At 49.1% G+C, this 25016-nt stretch overlaps 1 protein-coding gene across 4 annotated transcripts in view; it reads right to left on the bottom strand.

The window, feature by feature from the left end:
* LOC133269576 (galactosylgalactosylxylosylprotein 3-beta-glucuronosyltransferase 1-like) overlaps positions 1–24795 on the bottom strand; it is a 28837-nt gene extending 4042 nt beyond the window's left edge. The window contains exons 1-6 of one of the 4 annotated variants that reach the window (XM_061454033.1): positions 24472–24795; positions 7075–7139; positions 5684–5832; positions 4778–5316; positions 2857–3153; positions 2284–2391 (exon numbers count right to left, since the gene is read on the bottom strand). In XM_061454033.1, the coding sequence (XP_061310017.1) occupies positions 2305–2391; positions 2857–3153; positions 4778–5316; positions 5684–5795 (1035 nt within the window). In that variant the 5' untranslated portion in view covers positions 5796–5832; positions 7075–7139; positions 24472–24795 and the 3' untranslated portion in view covers positions 2284–2304. Of the gene's footprint in view, positions 1–2283; positions 2392–2856; positions 3154–4777; positions 5317–5683; positions 5833–7074; positions 7140–20557; positions 20652–24471 lie in introns of those variants that run through there. The other 3 variants (XM_061454032.1, XM_061454031.1, XM_061454034.1) reach the window with 3 other exon arrangements.
* Between the last annotated feature and the right edge of the window lie 221 nt (positions 24796–25016).

Here is a 25016-nt window from a genome sequence, read left to right as displayed (position 1 = left end):
CCCACAACATCTCCACAGTGAAAGCCTTTGTCCAGCTGAAGATGGGCTCAGAGACCACCTTTTTATCCCTCCCGCTCCTCTACTTTGAGCAAAGAGGTTGGGCAAGTAGCTGAGGCTTTCGACCCAATCCCAGCACATCTCAGACTTTCTAGGGAAGAAGGGAAAACCATTGAGTTTAAAACTCATGAGTTTATCTTTTTGTTGTCTCTCATGAAAAGCAAAACCCTGACGTGTGTTATTGCTCCCTCTTTGCACCTCTGCTTTGGTGCACAGTTTTCTCTCACAGCCTTAGCTGGACACTGCTACAGGTGGTGGGAATGGGGGCAAGGAAGACAGTGTGCGATTCAGCTGGGACAAAATACCTACTGTTTATGTAGTGCCGTTTGAAGCCTGATCTTCACATGATGAGCAGGTCCCTTGGGGCTATCCACCAAGATGTGTGCCAAGCAGCCATGCAAGTGGTCCAGCTAAAGAGAGCACCAAATCCCATACCAAGCACTGTCTGCCTGGCTCACATCTGCAAGTGTTAAAGGGGAAAGAGGCCTCTGGAAGGTCTGGGCTTGACTGGCTTGATCTTATCCTCAGCAAGGACTGATTGCCAGGAGGGAAAGACAGAAATATTGTCCTATTGTGTCTAAGAAGAGAACATCCTCAGGGGAGCAATTTTACCTTCTTTTTCTTTCTCAGTGCTGGCTTATCTACATCATGTCTGTCAAGGTTCTGAGGCTCAGCAGCCTTGATAGTAAGGACCTTTAAAGCACTGTAGCCATCAGCAGAGATCTCAATTTAAAACTTTAAAGGGGGGAATCTAATGATTTTGCATGGCTGGGCAGTCAAGTAAATTACCTTGCAGGTATCTCCTGAAATGGATGCCACCTTCCCACTTGGCAGTGATGCAGAAGGGGCTGTGGTCAAATTCACTGCTAATGCAAGTGGAAAGCTCCTTAAAAATACACAGAGCTGACCCAGCTGACACTCTGGCTTGAAAGCACCAGGTGGCTCTAGATAAAGGTGCGAGTCCTGCTGGTGAATGAGTGGCAGTGCCTTGATCTATCAGACTGGTTGCTTCCCACAACAAATGACATATGGGGAACCATTCCCATAAGATTCCATAGCAGGTGTGTGGCATTTCTCATGGAGGATGGCTGAGTTTGGCTGGGAGAGGATGAGGACAAAAGTGCTGATACATAAATGGCACACATCCACACTTTGCATCTGTAGTGGAGCAGTATACCCCTCTTCTGACAAGTAGGCAAGGCAGGTCTACTCTGCTCATCCTTTACAAAGTCGTACCTCCAGACCAGTTAACTGGAATCTGAGTCCTTAGGAGCTAAGTTTGGACAATCACAGCTTTAGCCTACAGCATGGTGGGTATGCAAAATGAGCCTCTTACTGCTAGTGGATTTCACAGAAGCACAGGTTAAAAGAGGAGCTTTTGCCCATGCATAGGTGTCTAGCATCACATATGGGCTGCTGGGTTAGCTGAGATATTAATGGAAAGCTGGCAGATATGGTATAGACTTAGTGCCCTACAGGTAGGCTGCCCCAGGGTCCCCAGAGTGGCACCAGGTATCTCTGTTTAGCAACTGTCCGTCCCATCTGCTGCTGGGTGTGTGGGCGCTGGGATTGCTTTGCACTCTTCGTATGGCTGTCACTCAGAGATGATGAAGTGATGTGGAAATACTGTATGGAGGTACTAGTAATGCACATAGCAGATCAGCGCAGTGGAATACTCATGACTGCCTGTATAAAAGCTGTCCGTTTTACTTCCACTGGTAGAGCTCAGCTGAGGTGTATATTGGGGTCAGGGCTGGAAGCAGCCCTGAAGTATCTTCTAAAGTATGAGTAAATCATTCAGCATCCTCTATCCTGCCACAGATACAAGTGACTCCAGAAAGAGCTGGGTACTCCCAAATTGGATACCTTTATTCTTTTGGGACTTCTGGGCTAGGAGTCTGCCAAGGGCAGACATTGGGATCAGAGGGCAGAGGAGGTCACAGCTTCTATGAAACCTGTTCTTTATCAATCTCTACTTCTAAGAACATAGCACTGATCTCTGATACATTCCTGCCCTCACCTGTGGTTGCCTTAATCCCCCATCCTGCTGCTGAACCTGACTCAGTGAGTAAAGATGAAAATCTACTTCTTGTGCAACGGGTGGCATGGTAAAGGAGTTACTGGGACATTCATATATATATAGCCTTGGAGGAAACAATAGTATAAATAAGGAAACAGGTACAGATTATTTACCTTGCCAAAAGCAGTAAAGACAAGAGTACTCACACCCTGGAGCTGGCTCTCTGCTTACACCTCTACTCTGGGGTCTGTAAATCCACGCTTGCCTTCGTTAACCAGAGTGGGCCTCTCAGTTCTTGTGTGCCACACCAACACCTAGAGGGAATCATGCAGAGTTCAGGGGCTCTGGATGCCAAAGAAATGCCAAAAGCAGTGCATCCATCGGGTGAGATCCTCAGAAACCCAGGGCTCACAGTTGTTTGAAGCATCGTTCAAAGGGGCTGAGCCTGGGAGAGACTTCACAGGCACATGAAACAGTGTCAAGGAGGAAGGATGATTCTGGACCAAAACCAGACCAACCTTCTGCCAGTCCTTCTGGATTTTGGAGAAGCAATCTGGGCATGAATTGCACATCTAAGGCTCTTCATTAACACAGAGTGCACGGCACTAACTGTTCCTTAGCGCCCTCAGAGCCCTGCATCTGTGAAGAATTTGTCTGTCTGTCTCAGCCCCGCTCAGCATTGCAGCACAGTGGAAGGTGGAGGCATACGGCATGAGACTGTAAAAGCAGCCAATACCCAGCAAGGAGAATGTATCTTCAAGGTCTCAAGTCCTACTCACCTTTGTGCAGTTGGCTGCTTTGGGCTCCAGCCCATCCATAGTCACTAGATCCTTCAGCAGGCTGGTTTCCTGATAGCCTCCTTTAACTCCCTCCAGCTTGAAACTGGCCTGAGGCTTCTCCAGGATCAGCTTGATGCTGATGGCAAACCCAGCCATGTCAATAGCAAAGGGCCTGTTTGGATCAAAGACGGTTTTCCAGCCGACGACCTTCCCTGCTGGGCTCACTTTGGGGGATTCATATCGCAGCCCCCCAACGAAAGCCACAGGCCAGACTGACACCCTCCTTGTGTAGCGCATCTGTGGGCCAGAAGGAAACAGTGCTATGAGAATTCCACCCTGCTACCTTTGTCGCAGCCCGTAAGTGTGCCACTCTCTGTTGTCATTGGCACCTATCCTCCTCCATTGGCTTCCCACACAACCACACAGCTCTAGGCAGTACAAGCTCTTGTTCACCCATGCTACAGCTTGAGGAGCTACAGCTTGCAAAGCCACAATGCTGTTTTAGCACTCTCTTCTCTGCACACCAAACTCTCTGCTTTTCCATGCACATAGCAGCAGCCTTCCAGTGAAGGGGGCTACAAGGATGCTGGAGAGGGACTCTTCATCAGGGGCTGTAGTGACAGGACAAGGGGCAATGGGTTCAGTCTGAAACAGGGGAAGTTCAGGTTAGATATAAGGAAGTTCTTTACTGTGAGGGTGGTGAGGCGCTGGCACAGGGTGCCCAGAAAAGCTGTGGCTGCCCCATCCCTGGCAGTGTTCAAGGCCAGGTTGGACACGGGCTTGGAGCAACCTGCTCTGGTGGAAGGTGTCCCTGCCTGTGGCAGGGGGTTGGAACTGGGTGATCTTAAGGTCCCTTCCAACCCAAACCATTCTGTTATTCTATCTTCAGTCCCTCTGAAGGAAAACCTTTGGTTTTCTGATCTCGTCTAAACTGTTACCAGTTTTTGGTAAAATGCTATCATTTTTGTGAATGCCAAGCACAGCTTTTAGCTCTGTATGGTCAACTCCACCCACTCCAACTTCACCCTCATGCAAGTAATCTCCCTCCCTGAGAATTGCATCTCTGTACTCATCACAAATTCCCCCCATCCTTGTTCTTCCATCCATGGCTATTATCTAAAAGTGTAAAGTTTTATTTAAACTATCAGAAAGGACCTAGAAAGAAGTAAGAAAGGATGAGCTTAACAGGAATCTAAAAAAAATAGGAAAGCTGGCAATGTGTTGTGATGCAGAACTGTGTTTCAAGTAGTACAGTTTGGCTGAAATTGAGGACAGGGGAGTTTACTTAATATTTGCAAGTTTACACTAGACTTGTGGAGTCTCACAAAAGCCAGGTTTCCAGCAGAACTGTGGGCAAGCTTCTGTGATCCCAGGGGCACAGCCCTGCTGTAGTGCTTGGAACTCAGAGTACAGAAGGGCAGCCAAGGCAAAAAGATGGACTAGAAAGCCTGTCGACTTCTCTAATGTCCCCTACTCATCACACCCCTGCAACAAGGCACATTTATGCCTTGCCAGGAGTTTATCTTTGGGTTTAGTTAAATCAGGTCAGCTCTCCCTGGGGAGAGATATAACTACTGGGCTATATATCCTCTGGTCCCTGGCAAAAAGGGCTGTACCTGATGCAATGGTGTGTGGGGGGCCTGTACCATGGCAGATCTGCTCTTTGCTCTTTCAGCCCTTAAGAGCATGACTACTGAGTTTGCATATCTATAGCTTTGCATCTGCGCTATACCCAGCTCCCACTGAGTGCAGGGTATGTGAGGAGGGCTCTAGGCAGCATGCAGGAGCCCTTATGTCCCAGTTGATGCTAAAAGTCCACATGGTAGTCGTATTTTAAGAGGCCTTTGCAAGTGCTTCTGGCCTTAAGAGGCTTTGCAGCTGTATCCTGCTTTTCTATCCCATGTAATGTTATGGCTCTTACCTCTTCAAAGAGCTCCAGGCTGTAGGTGTTGTCATCATCAGCAAAATACACTACCCCTTCCGGTGGTGCGGTGTTGCTGAAGCTGTCCCTCAGCCAGTGCAGCCCCAGGTTCCTCTGCAGTGTCCCCCTTGGGGTGTGGGACGGGATCCAGGACATCCCCAGCTTCAGACTCTTGGGTGTCTCCACATTGAGGTGGGTGAAGTTGAGCCCTGCCTTCTCCAGCAGGTTGGATACCAGGTTGGTCCTGCGGGGTGAGTCCTCCACCACCACCCAGTGCAGGTTCTGCACGTGTAGGAAGGTGTTGGCCAGACGGGTCAGCTCAGCTTTCTGCACTGGCCGGGTGTAGGTAGGGGTGATAACAAAGATGGTTGGCAGGGTGTCTGACCATGGGGGAGGCCTGGAGTACACATAGCTCTGGATGACTCTCGGCGTTGCCCCTGTGCTTTGCTGCTGCCGAATGCATGATGGGAGGCTGCTTTCTCTCAGTGCAGATGTACCATTGAGGAAAGCTTTAGAGGTCACGTTCTCATCTGTCTCTTCTGGGGAAAAAGGAAGGAAGGAAGAAGAAGAAAGGTGTTAGAGAACTAATCACTGCCTCCTCTCCAGGGAGTGCTGGGGACACATCTGTCTGGAGTCAGTGCTCAGCACACAGAATGGTTTGGATTGAAAAGGACCTTAAGATCATCTAGTTCCAACCCGCTGCATCAGCATCCTCTCCCCATACCTTAAGGGGTATGTGTAACTCTTAAGAACAGTTTGAGTGCCTGCTCTAGGCAAACCCAAGGGACCCTTCAGACAAGTTTGTCTTCGTTTAACCCATCCCAAGAGTGAGCATCTCCTACCGAGGGTTCACACCAGGAATCATCATGACCACCAGCACGCTGGCAGCAGAACTCTTGCACTTACTTCTCAGCAGGCTGAGGTAGTGGGTGGTTGGGTACTGGTGCCACAAGGTTAGGAGAAGAGCCCATGGCAAGGCAATCAGGATCGTGGTCAGAAGGTTACGTCTCCTCAGCATGCTGCAGAGAGCTTCCAATGCCCAGGCATCTCTCTACCTTTCCGAGCAGAAAGAAAGAGTAAGGCCTCTGAAATACCAGTCACTGCAAACATTAGGACAGTGAGTCTAGAGGCCAGACTAATAGGCTGAGCTTGTCTTGCTTGGAGGGAGGCATGGTAAATGTTGGGCTCCAATCCAGCAAAGCATTTGTCTAAGTTTACAAGGAGCCCCATTAAGGTTGTGGCCCAAATCATTATCCAGCTGCCCTGGCCAATTCCTGTGCTATTCAATAGAAGCTTTTATCTATTTATGTCGCTATAAAGAACCTCCCGCTGCTCCATGATGAACCCACTGTCCTTGACTTCGGGTTGTTCATGTTGCTGATTCTGAAACCAGAGTTACTTGCCCCCTCTCTGGCACTAGTGTTAATACCTGAGCTTTGTGGTAACTGTTTAATTTGCTTCTTTTGTAGAATATTTTAAAACTCTGTGCAAGAGTTGTATTCCTGCATATGCAACTGGACAAAACAGAAGACGTCAGCTGTCCTTGAGATAGCCAGCATCTTTTTCACTCCAGCTGCTTTAATTCATCCTCCTTATGCACATGCAGTGAGGCAATCAGGGATGTACACTATCACCTACGAAGTTTGTCATGAAATCCCTGCCTCTGTCATTCCACAGTGCTGAAAGTGTAATTGTTCCACATCCTTATTTGCTGTGTTTGGCCATTGCAGCATTTAGTATAAATCACAGCCTTCAGAATACTTTAATTGCTTTGTTAGCACTTATGTAATGTACATGATCACGGGAGCTGAGGAATCACAACAGTTAACATTTGTTTTCAAAACTCCTTCTATAAAGCAAGAGGAACTAAAAGGAAATAAAGAGGGATAAAGGACAAAAGTATCAGGAATAATCAACAACAAGGGGTGGGTTATTTACAGATGGTCCAGGCTATAGAAGTAATTTTGGTTTTCACAAATGGGCTTGCCTAGTGCATGTGCTGCCTTTTGTATGGCTCTGGCACAGTCAGGAACATTTTCCTCCAACTTCTAGCTTCTGCTTTGGTCCCTCTCTGGATATGATTTTGTTATTACACACCAGCAACAAAAGCAGTGCTCCAGAAGGAGGGATCCACATCTGCTGTCCATGGAAAGACTGAAGGGTACAGAGCAAAGTTACTCTTTAGCATCTTAGGACTTTCTGCTGCCACTCCAAGCAGGCTGCCTGGTGTTTGATAGCTGGATTTTAACCCTCTCTCCCTTCCGGTAACATCTGTATTCTGTCTCCTCTGGGATTACCTTTCTGATGACAAGTACTTCTCCCAGAGGACTTCCTTGCTACCACAGCGATGCTCATTAGGAGCCTAAAGGGAGCCTAAAACTTCCATTAGCCTCCTGCGGAGAGATTTCTGTTGGGAAACACACCCCCTGGGAACTGAAGAGCTGATGAACAGCCCCACAAGGCCCTCTTGCTCTCCTAGACTGAAGGCAGTCTGAGGGAAGAGAGCGATGTGGCGTCACACTGATGCAAAGGATGGAAAGAAGGCTCAAACTGGTTGGCTCTAAATTCCTAGGTGTATTGAAGGCCAGTCACCTAAAACCGAGGTCCTCAAAGGGACATAGGCACATTTCGTGCAAATGAAACTCCTTGCCCAGGATTTGAGCCCAGTGGCTCCTCATTGATTCAGAGAGGAAGGATTGCCTTGCTTCAGCCTTAAAGAAGTGAGAAGAAACATGATGATTGGTCCAAAAGGACTCTACTTTGCAGAGACACACGGTATTCCTGGAAGATCACAGAATCATAGGATCACAGAACTATAGGATCATAGAATAGTTAGGGTTGGAAAGGACCTTGAGATCATCTAGTTCCAACCCCCTGCCATGGGCAGGGACACTTCCCACTAAACCATGACACCCAAGGCTCTGTCCAACCTGGCCTTGAACACTGCCAGGGATGGAGCATTCACAACTTTCCTAGGCAACCCATTCCAGTGCCTCACCACCCTCACAGTAAAGAATACCAAGGGATGCTGTTCAAAATTCATCCTCTGGGACCTTCGTAGTACTTGTCATTAATTTTTAACTTGACATTTAGTGTCCTGAAAGAAACAAGGATTATGTGATCACAGGGCTCATCAGTGCCCTATCAGCAATGACTGACAAACGCATTTCAGCCCAATCTTGTATGTCTCAGCAAGTCTTCTGGCAGGCAAGTAGATACTCATAGGCTGTATTAAGAAAACTGCTGCCCCATGAGCTTATTCCTTGTTAGACACCAGCAATACCACACTGGAGCAATTCCTCACTGTAACCTGCCTCCACTGCTCCTCAAACCAACCATTCATGGTGATAATCTCTATTGCTTCCTACCTCCTCGCTCAGGAAAAACCATGCTGCCATTCCTCTATTTTCAAGCTATGGAAAACTGATGAAGAAGTAGGCCAAGGAACCTGTGTAGTCAGAGGCACACAGGAATGCTTTGGTGATGCTGCAGGACCCTTGTGCAGCAAACATGCTGGCTCTGCATAACCTCATTGCTTTCTGATGACTGGGTCCAGGGCAGGTACAAGAGCTTCCTTCAAGTGTTAGTGCTGAAAGCATAAGTCTTTGGTAAGCTACAGATCTTTCCCTCCAGGAGATGCCTTCCTTTACCAGCACAAAGCAAAGCTTCTCATCACTCGTGGCCATGAGAACAGACAGAGCCACCAAAGAAATCCAAGGAGAGCTCTGCACTGCTTTGTAACAGCGGCAGAAGCTTAGGTCCACCCAGGCTCTGGCTTGGAGTCATCACAGCTCCTTGCTTCCTCTAGTATGTTTGCAATTACAAATATCCTTGCATTAAAGTCATTCCCTTTAATAAAAGGCCTTAATTACACAGGCACAGTTTCTATGCAGCAGGCCTGCAGAGGTTGTTTGTGGAAGGAAGGAGAAGAGGAGGTGGCAGAGAGGTGGCAGCGCTGTTACCAGGAGAGCGCAGAGGAGAGTGGATCAGTTAGAAGAGCTTTAACCAATTCTCTTTCTAGTTCTTTTTCCTCCTCCTCCCAGCCAGCCCTGCTCATGCTTTCTGAACACTGCAAACAAGCGGAGATGCTGTCTGTGTGTGCAACTCCTCTGGTGCTCCTCTATATCTCTTCTCTATTGCTTTCCCAAAGCATGCGATGCTAAAGCAGTTAAACCCTGCATAAAGCACCAGGCCACTTGTGAACCTAACAGAGGAGCTGACTTGAACGCTGCTTTCAGAAAGTCTGTCTTGGGATACCTCATTTTCTCTTTCAAAGCATCACCTTCTCCCCGCCACTGCTGCCCTCTGCATCCATCATGCATGTGCTCTTCCCTGTTCCCTTACGTCTTTCACCTCAGCAGTCCTTGAGAGCCTCCATTTTTCCTGTTTCCAGGACTAAAGGAATCCTCTGGCTTACAAATAATTTTATCCTTTGTCATCTCTCCTTCCCCACACAAAGACCCTTTGCATTTTCTTTATGTCCACCCTGCATGGAGTATTTCCCACAAAGTGGTCCATTAAAGCATTATCCCACCCTTCTGAAACCCCTGGCACATGACAATGCCTATGGGTAGCCTGCCGATGGCCCCAGTGGGGCTTGCAGAGGTTTACTGCACATATCTTTACCTACTTTTGATAATTAAAACCAAAGTCCCCTAAGTGGCTCAGATTAATTGCATGCCTGCTGGCAGGCATTACTGTGTGTATTCTTGGCACAACCAGCTACCTGCCTTCTGCCTTTAAACCCGTTCAGAGGAGATCCTATTAAATGAGATTCAAGATCAGGAGAAAACGTTGTGATTATCTAAACCCATCCACAGCGACCATCCCGTAATTCCTGGGTTTAAGCTGTAGAGGGCAGGGACTGTCTCTTAATGTGCTTGTACAGTCCTGATCCGGACAGGAGCTGTTGGATGTGACTGCAATACAAATATTATTGATTGTACTCTTGCTTTTCTCCTCCCTTGCTATTCCCTCTGTCCTGCCTATTCCTCTTCTTCCTCCCTTTGTTTCCTAGTGTCTTCTGCAGCCCGTGTTTGTGTTACACACCCTTAATAACATTAGCTGGATGTTTGATGGATGCCTTCAATATGCTGCCTGTAGCCTTCTTGAGCTGTTTTCCAATTACACATCCCTCTTCTTAATTTCATCCATCAATCTTCTCTTCTTCATTAAAAAATAAACAAACAGACACACACAGAGCACAAAGCTGAATACGAGAGGGACAAAATATTTCTCTTACTACTCTTGCTTCACGCTGCTTTGTCAGACTTCTCAGTTCCTGGGACATAACACCATCCAGTCTCCATTTAAGCTCCTGTGCTGATGCAGGGAGCATTACTCTGAAAGGATCTGGGAGAAGAGAATGAGAGAAGCACATGGGGGGGAAGAATCCAGCCTGAATGCCCAAGACTGATGCTGAAGAGAAGCAAGGTCTGGCTGAGGCTCAGAGCATCACATGTGACAGATCCCTTCATCTGCTGTTGACTAATTACCAACAGGGAACAGTTTGTTACCGGCAGGGCAGCTCAGATGTTGGGAGAAGGATAAGCTGGAGGACAACCCAGGCGGCCTCACTGTTCAGATATAGCTTTAAGATGTCACATATGTGACTTTCTCTGAGTCACAAAGCAGTCTGAAAGGACACATGGGGTGAATGACAGAGAAAGGTGAAAGTTAGGAAGAAGCACAGCTGAGTGGGGATTACAAGCCTCACAGAGCAGTTCAGGTGCCTGTGATTTTCCTATGTTGCAGCCTTTGGTTCAGGGCATCAGCTTGTCTGAGCCAGACTTAGGAGACCCTGAATGCTGGACCAACCCAGCCCTCTATGTCTATAGTCTGAGACACAGACTCTAAAGATCATTATCTTCCCATAGGAACCGATTTCACAGTTCAACCTGTCCCCTGGGAACATCCCTCTATCCAATGTCGAGATTTTCTAGGCAAGCACCCCAAAAAAACCTGGTCGCAGTGAATGGAGCCAAAGGATTCAAGGAGCACCCTCTGATCTTGGTTTGTACCATGTTTGTATACCTATTCTGTGCATACCCTGCGAGGAGAGAGGGATGCGAGGGGCAGAGCTGGAGCAGAGCAGTTGGAAGGTGCAGATGAGACTTAATTTCACGCACCGAAGCCATCAGCAGCGTTTGTGGTTTGTTCTGCCTGCATTTTGTTGCCTCTCTTCGGCAGCCCCTGGACACCCTGAGGAAGTCCATGCAGATTTCATGAGTTCCCCTAACTCCCGGTGTGGGAGATGCGATGCTGAAGGCAGAGCAGGGAGCTTTCAATTATTGATGAGAGCGACCTCTCTTTAAACAAGCAATGCATAATTCATGGCAGCACCGGTATTTGTGGTGATCAGCAACGGCTCTGTCTCTGCTTTGCTGAAATCCACAGGAAGCTGCTGTCCCCTCTCCCCTCATTCCCTTGGGCCCATCAGAGCCTTCAGATGAAACTTCAACACTGGTGAAAATTGAGACACAGCAAACATGCTGCAGCGCTTCCCCTCCCCAGGCAGGCTCCTGCCTGCTCGAGATGTGCACAATGAAGTGGGAGGATGGAGTCAAGCAACCAGAGAGGTGGGTGGAAAGGGTTATTGCTCTGGGATAAGCAGGAGTAATTACTGAGCAAACACAGCCACAACAGGACAGTTCTCAGCAGTGGGACTCCCTCTGACCCCGGGATAAGTCTGCAGGAATGGCATCCATGCAGGACAGAATGGAGTTCACGTCCAGCTCGTGGGGTGAGAAACAGAAGGGTAAAAAAGAGATTTCTGCTTAGTAAGAAGTAATTTCTCCCCTAAACTTTGCTGGAAATGGGTTGCTGAAAAGCAAAGTTAAAAAAAAGAAAAGAAGGAAGAAGTATTTTTTTCTAGGAAGGGAAATTTTAATGATGGAATTAGGGAAGGGAAAGGCTCTTTCCTGAAGCCACAACTGGGAATCTTGACCTCTCAGTAGCACAAGCAATGCAGGCCACTGTGGTCCTGGTGCTCTTCTGCTGCAGGTTTTAGTCATCCCTCTGTCTCAGACCTCATGAATGGCTCTGGGCAAGCAGCACTTGCTGTCTGAGTGAGGGGAGCACTTCCCTATGGCTCGTGGAGACACAGGGCAAGGCAAAAGCTCACCGAGCCCCCTGGAGAGAGAAACAGCAGAGAACTACAAATAATCACACAATACGGGGAAGGACGGGCAGGTCCTTCCCCAGGGCAGGAAGAGCAGAGCTACCAGCAGCTGTGGGGTTTCAAGGCTCAGCCCCATCCACGCTCTGTCATTCAGAGCATGGGCTCCTGTAGGGATGACTTCCCTGGGAAGTGAGTCACTCCCAGTGGAACAGCCGCCCTTCCCAAGCCCCCACGCTTCTTCCTCAGATGGAAAGAAAGGCTTCATCCTCTCCCTGCCAGCTCTGATCCCTTTGCCATATGGGAGTGCAGTTACTTCAGCCCAGAAACCAGGCACATCCCTGGGGAACAGCACTGTGCACTCCCCCCCATCCCTCCATTGCCACATCAACCACCTTCCTCCATGCTTGGTCCATAAACAGCTCAAAACAGCACCTTTCCCAACAGCATCCTTATCCCAGACTTGTGTCTGAGCAGCACAGGGTGGGGGAGGGTGATGCTTTAGACCGGGCTTTGTTCCCAAGTTAAAAAAAAGGGCAAAAAAACCCATCAAAAAAACCCTAAAAAGAAAGGTTGATGAAGCTCATTAAATCTACTGGCTGGGTCCTGCGGGAGCCAATGCTTCTGAGACAGCACGTGGCTCAGCCTGCCATCCCCAGGTAGATCAAGGGTATCCAGGCACTATCTGGGCTATCAGCAGGAATGGAGATAACCCAGTTTGGATATAGACTAGACCTTGAACTTGGCTGCAAAGGCCGGCTAGGCAGGGAGCCTTCCAGAGCCTGCAAAAGGAGGTCTAAACCAGGCTATTTTTAACCAGCCCAGACCCAAAACGTCCTTCATGATCAACCCATGGGACCTGTCATCACCTTCCTGTCCCCCTGGGCTTTGGCGAGGGTGGGCTGTGACTCAGAGGGCCGCAGCCCTCTGCACCATCCCGCTTTCCCTGTGCTGCAGTGCCGCAATCCAGGGGTGCCAGAAATACCCGGAGAAAGATTGGCAGCCCGGGCCCGAGCAGAAACAGGAGGTACCAGATGTCTCCTGAGAAAGCCAGCTCTCTCCTGAGAGCCCTCTCTGCTTGGAGTTATTCTCTCTCAAGAGGGAAGTCAGAAGCTTATTCAAACGTTGGCTTCCCTCCCCTGCTGCCGAGCTCTGGCACAACCAAGGTCCTTTTTAGATGCTGATGACTGTGATAGAATAATCATTCCGAACGTACCCGTGTGAATCAGCCCAATATCTGCATTAGCAAAAAAAAAACAACAACACCAACAGAGATTTCCTTTTTTTTTTTTCCAAGGGGGAAAAATGATTCTGAGGAAACAAAACCAACACTGGATTGTTCCAAAGTATCCGTACATTTCATCCAGAGCTTTCCCTACTGAGTTAACAGCTGATGCCTGTTCAGCAGGAGTGGGAGCTGTCGTTTTGCAGGTTTCTTACAAAAGCAGAAAGGAAAAACCTATAGTGTTTGCTTCCAGAACATTTCCAAAGAGGGAGAGGAATTATTTTTTTCAGAGAAAAAGGCATTATTTGATGGATAATTATATTTCACAGGTGCTAGTTTGGGGTGTGGAGGAGGGGGAAATCACATTTATCATAAGCTCCTTCTAAAGATACGGGGCCCAAAGGCCAATGCTGTTTCTCTGGTAGTAGCCAGGATGCAAAGATGGGCTTTGATCTTAGCTCTGTGTCAATATGACATCAAATGCAGACCTCCAGAGGAACATCCGATCACTAATGCACACTGTTGATTGATTTAGACAGCTTGTTTTCCTTCTGCTTTCAAAGGCAATGTGGAAATGCTCTTCCCTGCTGGACTCCCTGGTTACTCCTAGGGAGGGCAAAAGAAACCAAAGGAGAAGCTGCTGCGGCTCAAAATCACACTGCAAATGAACGGAACAGCAATTACACCATTTAAAACAAAGACATAGCTCAGGATGCCTCCCATCTTCCCAAAACCTGTGGAAACAGTGGCATTTTAATGGTGACACGTGTGTGTTGGCACCCTGAAGAGTCAGACTCCAGACTCCTTATTGCACAGAAACAATTGTGGGCAGAGGATGTGTATGGGCAACAATCCCATACACATGGAACAATCCCAATCAATACACATACAACAATCCCAATCACATGGGATTGAATTAGGTGATCAATAAAAGCATCATGCAAAGAGCAGGCTTGGGCAGGGTGTTTTCATGGCTGGCTGCTCCATAGATTAGCACAGTGGCTGGCACTGATGGGTTGCCACCACATCATGCAGGTGTTGGTTAAGTGAGAAAGAGGAGAAACACCACTTTGGTCTCCTTGATGGACATTTGTGCTGTAGCAGCTCTCTGAGCTGTGTGAAATACACTCGCTGAGGTGATCCAAAACGCTTATTCTGAGTTCTTCCTCCAAATAAACCATCAGCACTCATTAGGTTTGCCACTTGCAGTGTGGCATCCAAGTGTCAAGCAAGCACTTTTAAACACACACATGGAATGGAGAAATAAAGTGGCACCTAGAGAATTGTCTTGTGCAATAGATAGAGACCACAGGCCTCTGCTTGACTTGTACCTTCATTGCCACAGCTGCCCTGTGTAGCTTGGGCTCCATTAATGAAACACCAGAATTAAAAGTAAAGAGGCAGAAGATGACAGCATTTGTTCTCCTGCCCTCTGCATGTGAAATGCAGGAAGGAGATGGCCAGTGCCCTGCTGTCCTTCCCTACCTTAGCAGGGAAGCTGTTGATTCCAGACCACAGGCAGGCCACATCCAAATTAGATGCCATCTGAAATCAAGAGACCCAAATGCAATTCCCACCTTCTGGCAATACCAGGGGAGCGGTCATTGCCATGGTTGAAATACCTAACTTAGGCACTGACAGCAGCTGCCAGAACATAACCTACATCATGATGGAAATAAGCTTCTCTTTGGGAAAGAAGTACACAGCGGATGCATTTGGGTAAACAGATGGAACTGAGGAGCAGCAAAAGCCAAGTACCCCTTTCTGACAACAATCCAGTCCCACCTTAAGGAAAAGGTGTAGGTTTTGGTTTCTGTTTTTCCATGCCTTGCACTGTTAAAAGGGAAGAGGCTTATGTATTGGGAAGGCAAGGTAGGCTGTGAGGGAATTGAGGGCAAACAGGTTCACACTATGAGAAAGAAACTCTGCTCTCTTAGAGTGCATAGGGCTTGCTTGTACAGGGATTGCTCTCTGCTGTGCTCCTTAACTGCACACAAGAGTAACCTGGGCTGAAAGTGGTCTTTGCACGTGATCTCTGTAAACCTTCTCCTGGGAGGAAGGTCAGCCTAGGCTGTATCGTACTCGTGTTGTGCTTCAGGCTGCTCAAGACCTGGATGCAATAAGGGGTTGATGCTACCATCCAAGCTAGTGAGTTGCTCTGTCTGTCCCTTGAGCTTCAAGTGTGCTCTTTGCAGAAATACCAGCAGGAGAACACTGGGAGATGCCTCTCCCCAGCTCTTACATCTCTGCATCCTGGGGAGCACTGTCCTTCCTATCCTTCCACATACACAGGCTGCCAGTTGGCCTTGGACAGAATAACTGAGGAACAGATACCTCTCCTAGTGCTGGGGGGAGGAAATCACCCTCTGGTTATCAAAAAGCTTCCTGAACATCATGGTCAGTGCATAGTGTCCCCACAGTGCTGGTAAAAGTGGCAGCTGCAGAACTAGAAACTGGATCTCTAGAAACTCTGGGATGCTTTAAAACAGGGGGATGTTTTGTCCTTGCTGCCCACAGAGCATACTTCTGGTTGCTTTTCAGAGTCTTTGTCCTTAACCGGATCCTGTGCATTGTATGACTGGTGAACAGCCTTTTCTCTCATGCTGCAGTAAAGTCTTTCTTAGACTTATTAACCCTCTCCAGCAGATGGATGCTGGTTTTTACGCAAATTGAGCTGAATTTAGGATGATGTTACTAAGGTTGCTCCCATACTTCTTCCCCAAACCTCTGCAAGTGTGCATCATTATCATCACAGAATGGTTTGGGCTGGAAGGGACCTTAAAGCTCATCCTGTTCCAACCCCCTGCCACAGGCAGGGACACCTTCCACTAGAGCAGGTTGCTCCAAGCCCTGTCCAACCTGGTCTTTAACACTGCTAGGAATGGGGCAGACACAGCTTCCCACATGCAAACCACTTCCACCCCTTACCAGCTCTGCAAAAAAATACCCCCGAAAGGCCAGCAACAGTTCCTAGGCAGGGGAAACATCTCAAAACCTCTTGGGGAGGAAGAAGGAAGAAACTGGCTTCCTGGTTCTGCTTCTGTAACTGATTTCTAGGCCATTTGTGTTTGTCCTGTTGCTGAGGCCAGGACCCACTTTGGGGTTAGGAAATACCTAGTATTAGGTAAGTATGATGCAGAAGGGAGTACAAAAGAGCAGAAATCATGCCTAGTGACTATTTGACTGCTTTGCACCAGGGTTTAGCAGCTACATGACTTGGTTGGACATCCCAGGAGCTACAATCCAAGTGTGGCTTGGCTTGATTGACTATGGACAAAACTTGCTGATGGCATCTTACCTACTGCAGAAGGGTTTTCTGCAGCACCTCCACAAGGTGGGATGAAATGTGCAGGGTTTGTCTAGCAAGCTAATGTGACCAGGGGCACAGGTGTTCATGATATATGAACAGTACTAGGTATATTCTCAAGAGGGTGATAAGAAAAGGGAGTGTCATGCAGGAAGCCTCTTGGAAGTGGCAAGAGCAATTTTTAATTATCCTTTCCCAAAGAATCCTTTGGGACAAACCATATTCACTCATCTTCTTAGCATCGAGGTCAACAGTGATGACTGGATCTTAGCAAAGTGCTTAGCAGTGTCCTGTGCATTCTCTTGTAATGGAGCTGCTGATGCATATTGAGTAATAAGAGACAAGCGATAAGTAACACAATAAAACTGTGTTTTTCTTCATGCTCCAAGAACCTTGTTCTAACATGGAAGTTAGAAATATCACTTCTGCTGCAAGAAAAGCTTCTCTTACCATTTGATATCATGGTGCTGAGCATGCAGGAGGGCTGGAACTAGATGATCTTAAGGTCCTTTCCAACCCTAACTATTCTATGGTTCTAGCTTGCAGGAAAACAGGAAACAGCACGAGATTTGCTAACCAGAACAGGAAACACACTGGGATTACTGGAGGAGCTATGGAGAAGCCTATGGGCTGCTACAGAGCAACAGGTAGTGGTATCCCACAGTGGAGGGGAGATGTGTGAGTGAAGGCAGAGCAAAGGGCTGGATCCTTTCTAAAGACCTGCCAGGGGACACCTCATCTACCTGGAGTCAGTGGTTAATGCCCCGTCCTGTTGCTCCACAGTGCTGGCAAGCTGGCATGCATGTCTGAAGGAGGAAACCAACTCGCTGCGGACCTTGGAGCAGTAGGTTTTTACAGCTTGCCTCTGACTGCCCAGCGAGAGCTCAGCCGGTCTCATGTTTGACTTCAGCAGATGCTGCCGTGGGCTCTGTAAAGGTATGCAGGGATAAGCAGGATTTGGTTTCTGTTTGCTTGCTAATTTGAGCCCCTGCTGTGAGATTTGGATGGTTCTGAGGATTCTGTATTAGCTTTAATGATTAAAAAATTATTTCAATGCTTAGTGAAGAAGTTGCGCGATCTATCATTGAAGCCACTTAGCAACAGGACTCATTAAGATATGTGTTAGTACAGAAAGATACCCTTGCTCCAGCGTCCTCTCGGAATGACTATCCACTCATCTAAACAAGATAAAGGCCTTTGCTGGCCTCCTCCGAGGCCAGAGGATAAAGCACTCAAGTGTGAAACAAGATTTCTTGGTTCTTTTTCTGGCTTCAACTACACATAAGTGTGTGGATCTGGGCAAATCATTTCACCTGCTTCAGTGCCTCAGTTCCCCCACAGGTAAAATAAGCACAACAATGTAGAAGTGCTCTGGAGAAACGACTTTCAAGTGCCTAAAGCTCATTAGAGAAAAAACAACCCTTGCAGTGAACAAAAATTGCCTCAGCCCCTTGACAGTAGCTTATACTAACCACACGCTTTGCATCGTGCCTTTCTGAAGCCTGACATATGCTAAGCTAATTAAAGGGGAGAAAAGCCATGTTCTCCTAGCCCCTTACTGGCTGATGGTAGCCAAGAAGAGATGTTAAAAACTTGTTATCTTGGCTCAAAAAGAATCCATTTTAGGCAAAGCATTTCTGGTTACTTCTGAGAAAGAGAACCCACCAGTTCTGGGGCAGGAGTTAGTTCTGCTCACAGGAACACTGTTAAATACTGTGTCAGGTAGGAGAACAGTAATACTTTGTGTGGTTTATTCCCAGAGTTACTCATTCAATCTCCCAGGCAGCACCATTCTTCATATGAGGAGAAACTGAAGCGGGTATAAAAGGAGATGTTTCAGTCCACAGTATATGAGCCGAGGCGTTCCTGGCTTTGGGACTTGTGTGCAGGACATTGAACTTCATACCTGAATGCACCTTAATGTGAGGTGGGGGTAAGGGAAGCGTGGATGGAAGGAAGGTGAAGGAAGAAAAATGGGTGTAGGTGAGATAGTAAGGTGTGACTGGAAGTGGTTCCTGAAGGAAGGAGAAGGGAAAAAGGAGAAGAGATGAGGTTAATGGGAATGAGAGAGTGGGAGAAAGGAGGAGGAGGAATGACCAAGGGTGAGTGAGCAGGAGACCAAGCGAGACAGCAAGCAGGAGGCACCGTCAAAGCATCCAAGCTCACTCTGAAGAGATTGCCTATTTCATTCCTGCTTTTTTTTTTTTTTTTTTTTGGTGTGTGATCTTGCCTTAAAATTGCAGGAATGTGGCAGCACAGCACTGGCGCTCCAATTTATTAATTCCATCCCGTCCCACCAGCCCATGTAACAAAAGCATCTGTGTTTGCTCAAGAGGAGCACATGAAGGGCCTCATTCACATCAGAGGTGGAGGGAGAAGCTGGCAGATACAGGGAAGTCATCCACGCCTCCTTCCTTTTCACCTTTGTGTGGATCTGGGCTTGGGGGAAGGGATGCAGCAGGGAAGGATGTGGGGTATGGTGTATCAGGAGGGAGAAAGCTAAGATCGCCATGGTGTTCGGTGCAGGAGAAAGAGGAGGGGAGGACCTGAGGGATGCACTAGGCTGGACCAGCTCCAGTGAGGAAGGTCTCCTGGTGCTGCAGATGGGACAAGATCCCTTCCTGCCACCCAGGCTCACCCAGCACTGCTCTCCAAGGTGGCGCTTGGCAATGAATGGCAGTGGGGCAAAATTGCTGTGGTCACAGCTTTCACTGTTGTTGCCTGACCTGCAGCTATGGACATAACCATAATAATAAATGAAATCTGCCAGTCATAGGAGAAATATCCCCTTACAGCTGCTTTCTAGCACGCTTTCAGGATGAGGAAGGCTCAGGATGAGATGAATATTAACTATCCTGCTTTAACAACTGGGGCATGAAGGGGGAGAGGAGCCAGCAACTTCTCCTCCTGCCAGGCAAGGATCAGCTGTGCTGTTTCTAGCACGGGGTACTGGGAGATCTCTGCCGGATGCAGACACACTTGATAAAACCACATCTTTACCTCTGCCCTTGCACAGCATCCTTCATAGCCAGGCTGCCCTGCAGCACCTCAGGGGAAGCAGGGTCTGCAAGCTACTGCTGCCTGCCTGGTCCTTGGCTTTCCCTGCAAGCTCTCCCACAGAAGGGCTGCCAAGGAGCGATCCTGCTTTGCTAGCAGAATGCGGTTCCCATGTGCCCTGTACTCCCACACACAAACCCACCGTGAACTTCCAGAACAAGACAACATTGCTGCTCTCAAATCTTTTATCCAGAGCTGAGATTGCCTGACTGCTTACCCTGTTCAGCTCCAAGTAATCCCAGCACTTTGCTTAGCTGGAGGCTGGCTGTGTTGGGAATAAATACCCTTGCTGTCATTGCCAAGGGGTAACAGCCAAAGAACAGGACAATACCATTTTCTTTCGTAATGCAGCATTATTCATCAAGCAGCACCACACAAAGTTGCCAGGATGCTGGCAGTCTATTAAAATCAACAGCGCAGGCACGCGAAGCAGCAGTGTAAGCACCACTGGACCAGCTCAAATCTCATCAGAACTTAACCTGAACCTGCTCCAGCTGACAAAACCCAAACCTGTGGGAGCTAAGTGTCAGCACACAGGCTGGAAAACACCTCTTTTTTGCTTCTGCATGGAAATGAAACTACACCCCAGTGATCTTCTCTTGAACACATCTGTCTCCTTTTGTCCTTTGTCTCTTACATTGATCAATGTTGTGGGTTTCGGAAGGTACGAGGAATCCTATGCTACACAATTGTGAAAGGTTGAAGCTCAGTGATTTAGATCTATTTCAAATGGACTGTTCTGTCCAGCGATGAATGATCTGCTATCCATCAAAATGTCTCCTCTTTTCCCAAACCCGACACTCAGCGCCAGCAGCACCTTGTAGCAGCGAGTTCCATATGTCACTATGCGCAGCATGGGAAATGACTTAATTTTACCATCAAATTGCTACCTTTCACTTTTTCCTGAATGCAATCCAGTTCCTCTACTAAGAAAAGCCATGAAGAGAAGCATTCATTCCCTTTCTACGTCGCTGATTGCTTTGTTTTCTCACAATGTCCCTCCTCTGTCTCCCTGAGCTAACTAACCCCTTCTTAACTAATCTCTCTATGTCTATCAGGCATTAGTGGGATTACCTGCTCGGAGGAGGCAAACAGAACCTGAGGAGCCCCTTGTGCTGGAGCTGCAGATCCCAGCTCTGTGTCAGAGCTCTGGGAAGCTTTGTCTCCTGAGGAAACTTTGCTCACATTTGACAAATGTGAGGAATTTGCAGAGTGCAATGTTTTTATCTCGGGGAGAAGGAGCTCAGACAGCTCCCCGCACTGCGTGGCGGCGGAAGCTGATTGAACACTTGGGAGCGTTGGCAAAGTAGATAAATTTGAGCTCTTAAGGAAAGACCTTTGGGAGTACTAATGCCACATGAGAGCGAAGACTTCAAGCTCTTAATTATGAGCCTGCATGGCTTAAAACAGCATGAAAGGGTAAAGGATTAAGTTTTTGCGGGTTGGGGTGCGGTTTGGAGACATATCCCTACCTGGAGGAATTGGTGGCATCTAACCAGTGTCCCTTCTGAAGAGAGGCTTTAGGCAGTCATAGAACTATGGAATGGTTTGGATTGGAAGGCACCTTAAGATCATCCAGTTCCAGCCCCCTGCTATGGGCAGGGATGCCTCACACTAGACCATGTCACCCAAGGTTCTGTCCAACCTGGCCTTGAACACAGTCAAGTCTATGCCCAAGAGGAGGGTGCTGATAGCCACAGGTCTGATCCTCATGCTGCATGTATTAGTCTCTTATGGTATTGGTAGGATTTAAATCACAGTCCTGTTAGGCTGAGCTGCATCCCAGCAAGCGTGCCTCAGAGATGCAGGGGCCTTGCCTGGGAGACAGACGATGTGGGGCTGTCTCAGCTCTGACGCGATGAGCTGCAGTGTCTCCCTTGTAAAGTGGGGGTAGTCATCCTGACAAACAGCTCTGTATGTGGGCAGCGAGCGCTCTTAATCACGTATGCAGAGTACTTTGAGATTCTGGGATGGGAAGAAGCACACAATACTTATTATTAGACCGAAAGGCCACAAGCAAGAAGGGCAGAGCAATGCTAGACTTCTCCAGAGCCCTGCAGGTGTGTAGGACTCCAGTCTGGAGTATTACCACCTTGTTTAGGCTTCTGCTTGTATTAGGAACAATTAAGTACAAGGAGGAAGAGGACAGATATCATCTTTCCTGTGTACATCCTGCAGAATAATTGCAGAGCTTTCCCAAAGCAGTTTTGCATGCTCAGTAAAGGGCATCTTTGGAGCCTATCAAATATCCCATCCCTTGCAGGCATACACAGGAAGGCTTGCAGCATGTGTCAAGAGATCTCTTTATTGTTCCCAAATATCAGGACTAGGAAAGACAACTGAGAATGCTGAAAAAAGGGAAGAAGCTCTGGGAGGTAGATGGGGCTGTGGAGTGGCTCCTCATAGTTGAAGGTGACTGTGCCTGCACACCACCCCAAGGGAGATGGGCTCAGGGGCTAGAGCTATGAAGGCACTGAGAAACAGGGGGTGTGTGCAGAGCAGTGCCACTGGTAGGTGATTACTGTGAAGAGGGGAGAAAAGCCATGCAGGGGTATGGCTGGAGTGAATCCACTCCAGGCTCCTGCCTGGCTAGAATGACTTTGGTCTCAGTACTAAGGACATCTCCTGGCCTGCTGCTGAAGCAGAGGCAAGTTCCCTGCCAGAAAGCACCTCTACTGATGCCTCACAGGCAAGAAGAGGATGCTTGGTACACACGAGATGCAGCCTTGAGCTGTCCAGTACCACTTCGGGCGCTCTGCAGGGAAGATGCCATTAGAGGACACAAGCACTAGGCGCAAAGACATGCCCAAACCATGGAAAGAACATGAATTTAAGGGTTTTACATTGTGGAAGTATATTCTCTCCTGCACACATTTTAGCTGCTGTATAGCTCTGTACAGCTCCCTAGGCAACAGACTTCCCAAATGACACCATAACAAAGCCCAAAGGTGTGGGAGCCTCACTCATTAAAAACCCTTGCCATGGGAGCAAGTGTCTCCATCCCAACTGCGTTACTTCCTGTCCCACAGCTGCCAAGTGTCTTGCAGATCAGGCTGAGGCCCTTCTCTGTAAACGTGGCTGCATCTCAGCTGGGCTCTGTGTCAGCTGGTTGAATTGCTTTGGGATTGCAATGTTGCCTAAATGATTTATCAATTATTGTTATGGTTATTGTTATTATTATTATTACTACACAGAAGATGTCAAAGAAGCCAAGAGCTTTAATTTTATTTCAATCGATTCCTGAAATACCTGATACTATGTGTTAGCTGCTCAGCACATCTACCTCTGTACGTTAACTGCCCCTCAGAGCCTTAATTCAGTACAGACTGAAGTGCCCTGAAAGTGATACTGGTTGCTCCCAGGAGGGAAGGCAGAAGGAATCACAGCCACGGTGCTCCTGGCCTCACACTGGGCCAGCACAGCATGTGCTCGGCCACTGGTGCTCACCTACAGCCTGTGTCCCAAGCGCGCCTGTTAACAGAGAGCTTCCAGTAAACCATGGAGCAGGCACCGACCAAAAACCATCCTGGTCCTCGCATCCTGCTTCAAGGCACAGAGAGAAGGGGATTGGCAGCACGCACTGCTGCAAGCAGATGTGATACAGGCTGTCACACACAGCTCTGCCAGTGGCCCCCTCCTGCCCTGTAACTCTTTCTATTACCTGAGGCTGATGTCCCCATAATCTCCTTCCAAAGTATCTCATTTCGGAGTAATGATGGCCTCTGCAATGTGAGGAGCCTGTCCTGCTGTCTGCATGCACCCATCTCCCAACTCACTATACGGCCCCTGTTCCTAGCCCTGCCTGAGGCTGTTTGGCAGTCCAGAGATGCAAGGCATGAACCTCACCATTCATTTTTAGTCCTCATTTTGCACCAGACACGATTTAAGCCTGAGTAGAGGTGGGTGACCAGACCGGTGTGCAAAGCCGCTGTACTCTGCTCTACTCACTGCATATGTGCTTTGCACAAGGAAGCATCTGAGGTCCAGGAAAGGAGCTGAAAGCACCTTTATCACCTGCATTCACAGTTCCCCACTCACTCTCTGAGCTATGCAGACTTCAAGCTGCTGTATGGGTATTTATTGCTTGTCATTATTGCCCTGCTACAATGATGCTTGGTGCTGCTCTGCAGATTCAAACACCCCTGCTCCCAAGCACGCACAGAAGCTGCCCATTGCCGGGTTTCCCTAAAGGGTTACAGAGGAACCAGCTGCTTCTCTCCACGTTTGCAGCACCTGCAGGGTTTCTCTCTCATGCACTGGTTGCTGATCCTCCCTTCCCTCCCCTGGCCCCAAGCTGGATGGGCAAGCGGCAGAGGTAGGAGGGTGAGCAGAAAGTACTTTCCAACTCACCTAGGTACAGACACCCCAAACTCAGCTCCAGAAAACCAGCAAGTGCATCCCTCTGCAGACACCCGTGTGCCAGGTGGGGGTGAAAGGAGTCCAGACCCTCCTGCTCTTGCCCTCTCCCATTCTCATTCCATCTCCCCAGAGCTCCTCACCGGGATGCTCGCCCGGGGTCGGTTCCCTATTTATGCCTGCACACAAACCCCAGCACCACTCTGGACTTCGGCTTCCCCGGTATTTGCCACTGAAAAGGCACAATAAAGCCTCTCGGGGGGGGAGCGTTTGGACAACCTGGCCGGAGATCCCGGCGGCTGCTGCAGCCACGGGTGGACAGGCACCAGGACTGGGGCATCTCCCCACAGCTGGAACATTCCAGTCTGGGAGCAGGATGTTGCTCTTCTAGAAGGTGCCCAGGCGGTGTATGTGTATATGTGTGCGCAAGGACATGGGCTCCCCGTGAAGCACGGACCCAGTTAGGGTGCCGAGCACGGACGAAGTTTGAGGACCCGGCTGCCGGTCGCGGGGCTGGGCATCCCTCCTGCGGCCAAGCGCCGGGGGGATCGCAAGGTCAACCCCGCATCCCCAGCGCTCCTCCCTACACCCCCAGACCCCAGTGCCCTATGGCGGGGGAGGGTCCCGCTTACCTGGCGAGACGCGCCGGTCACGGCGGAGATGCGGGAGCGCCGGGCGAGGGGCGGCACCGGGCCGGGGGCTGACAGGGGAGCATCGCCCGCCGCCGGGCGGAGGTGGGTCCTCCCTGCCGCCGGGGACGGGGACTCCCGAGACAGAAACCGGCCCGTCGGCGCGGATGGCGGCGACCGCCTTCAGACGGCGCCGGAGATGCGGCTACGCGCGGCGCGGAGCCGATTTAAGGCCACCCCGTGCCGGGGGTGGGAGAGCGCCAAAGGCCGCCCGCAGCAGGCTCCTGCGCGCCGCGCATCCCGCGGGGCCACCTTAAATGGGGAAGGGGCAAGAGCGGGGCTGGTGAGGAGGGGAAGGAGCGGCGAGAAGGAGATCCAAAGCGAGTCGGGGAGAGGGGAAGGGGAGCTGGGCTGGGAGTGGAGCTCTGTCCCTCTAAGGGGCAGGTTTTCCCTCCCCTGTGCTCTGCCCTCCGAAGGCGGTGGGGTGGGACTTTCGTTGTCTGTCCCTGGAGGCTCGTTTTGCTGCTGACCGAGTGCTGGGGTGATTT

The sequence above is a fragment of the Pezoporus flaviventris genome, unplaced genomic scaffold, assembly GCF_033815535.1.
Source record: "Pezoporus flaviventris isolate CSIRO_AGI_PZ_B2104156 unplaced genomic scaffold, CSIRO_AGI_Pfla_v1 ptg000015l, whole genome shotgun sequence".
In the NCBI taxonomy this organism is placed as follows: Eukaryota; Metazoa; Chordata; class Aves; order Psittaciformes; family Psittacidae; genus Pezoporus; species Pezoporus flaviventris.
The sequence above is the reverse complement of the archived record's forward strand: the minus strand, read 5'-3'. Positions and strand labels throughout refer to the sequence as shown.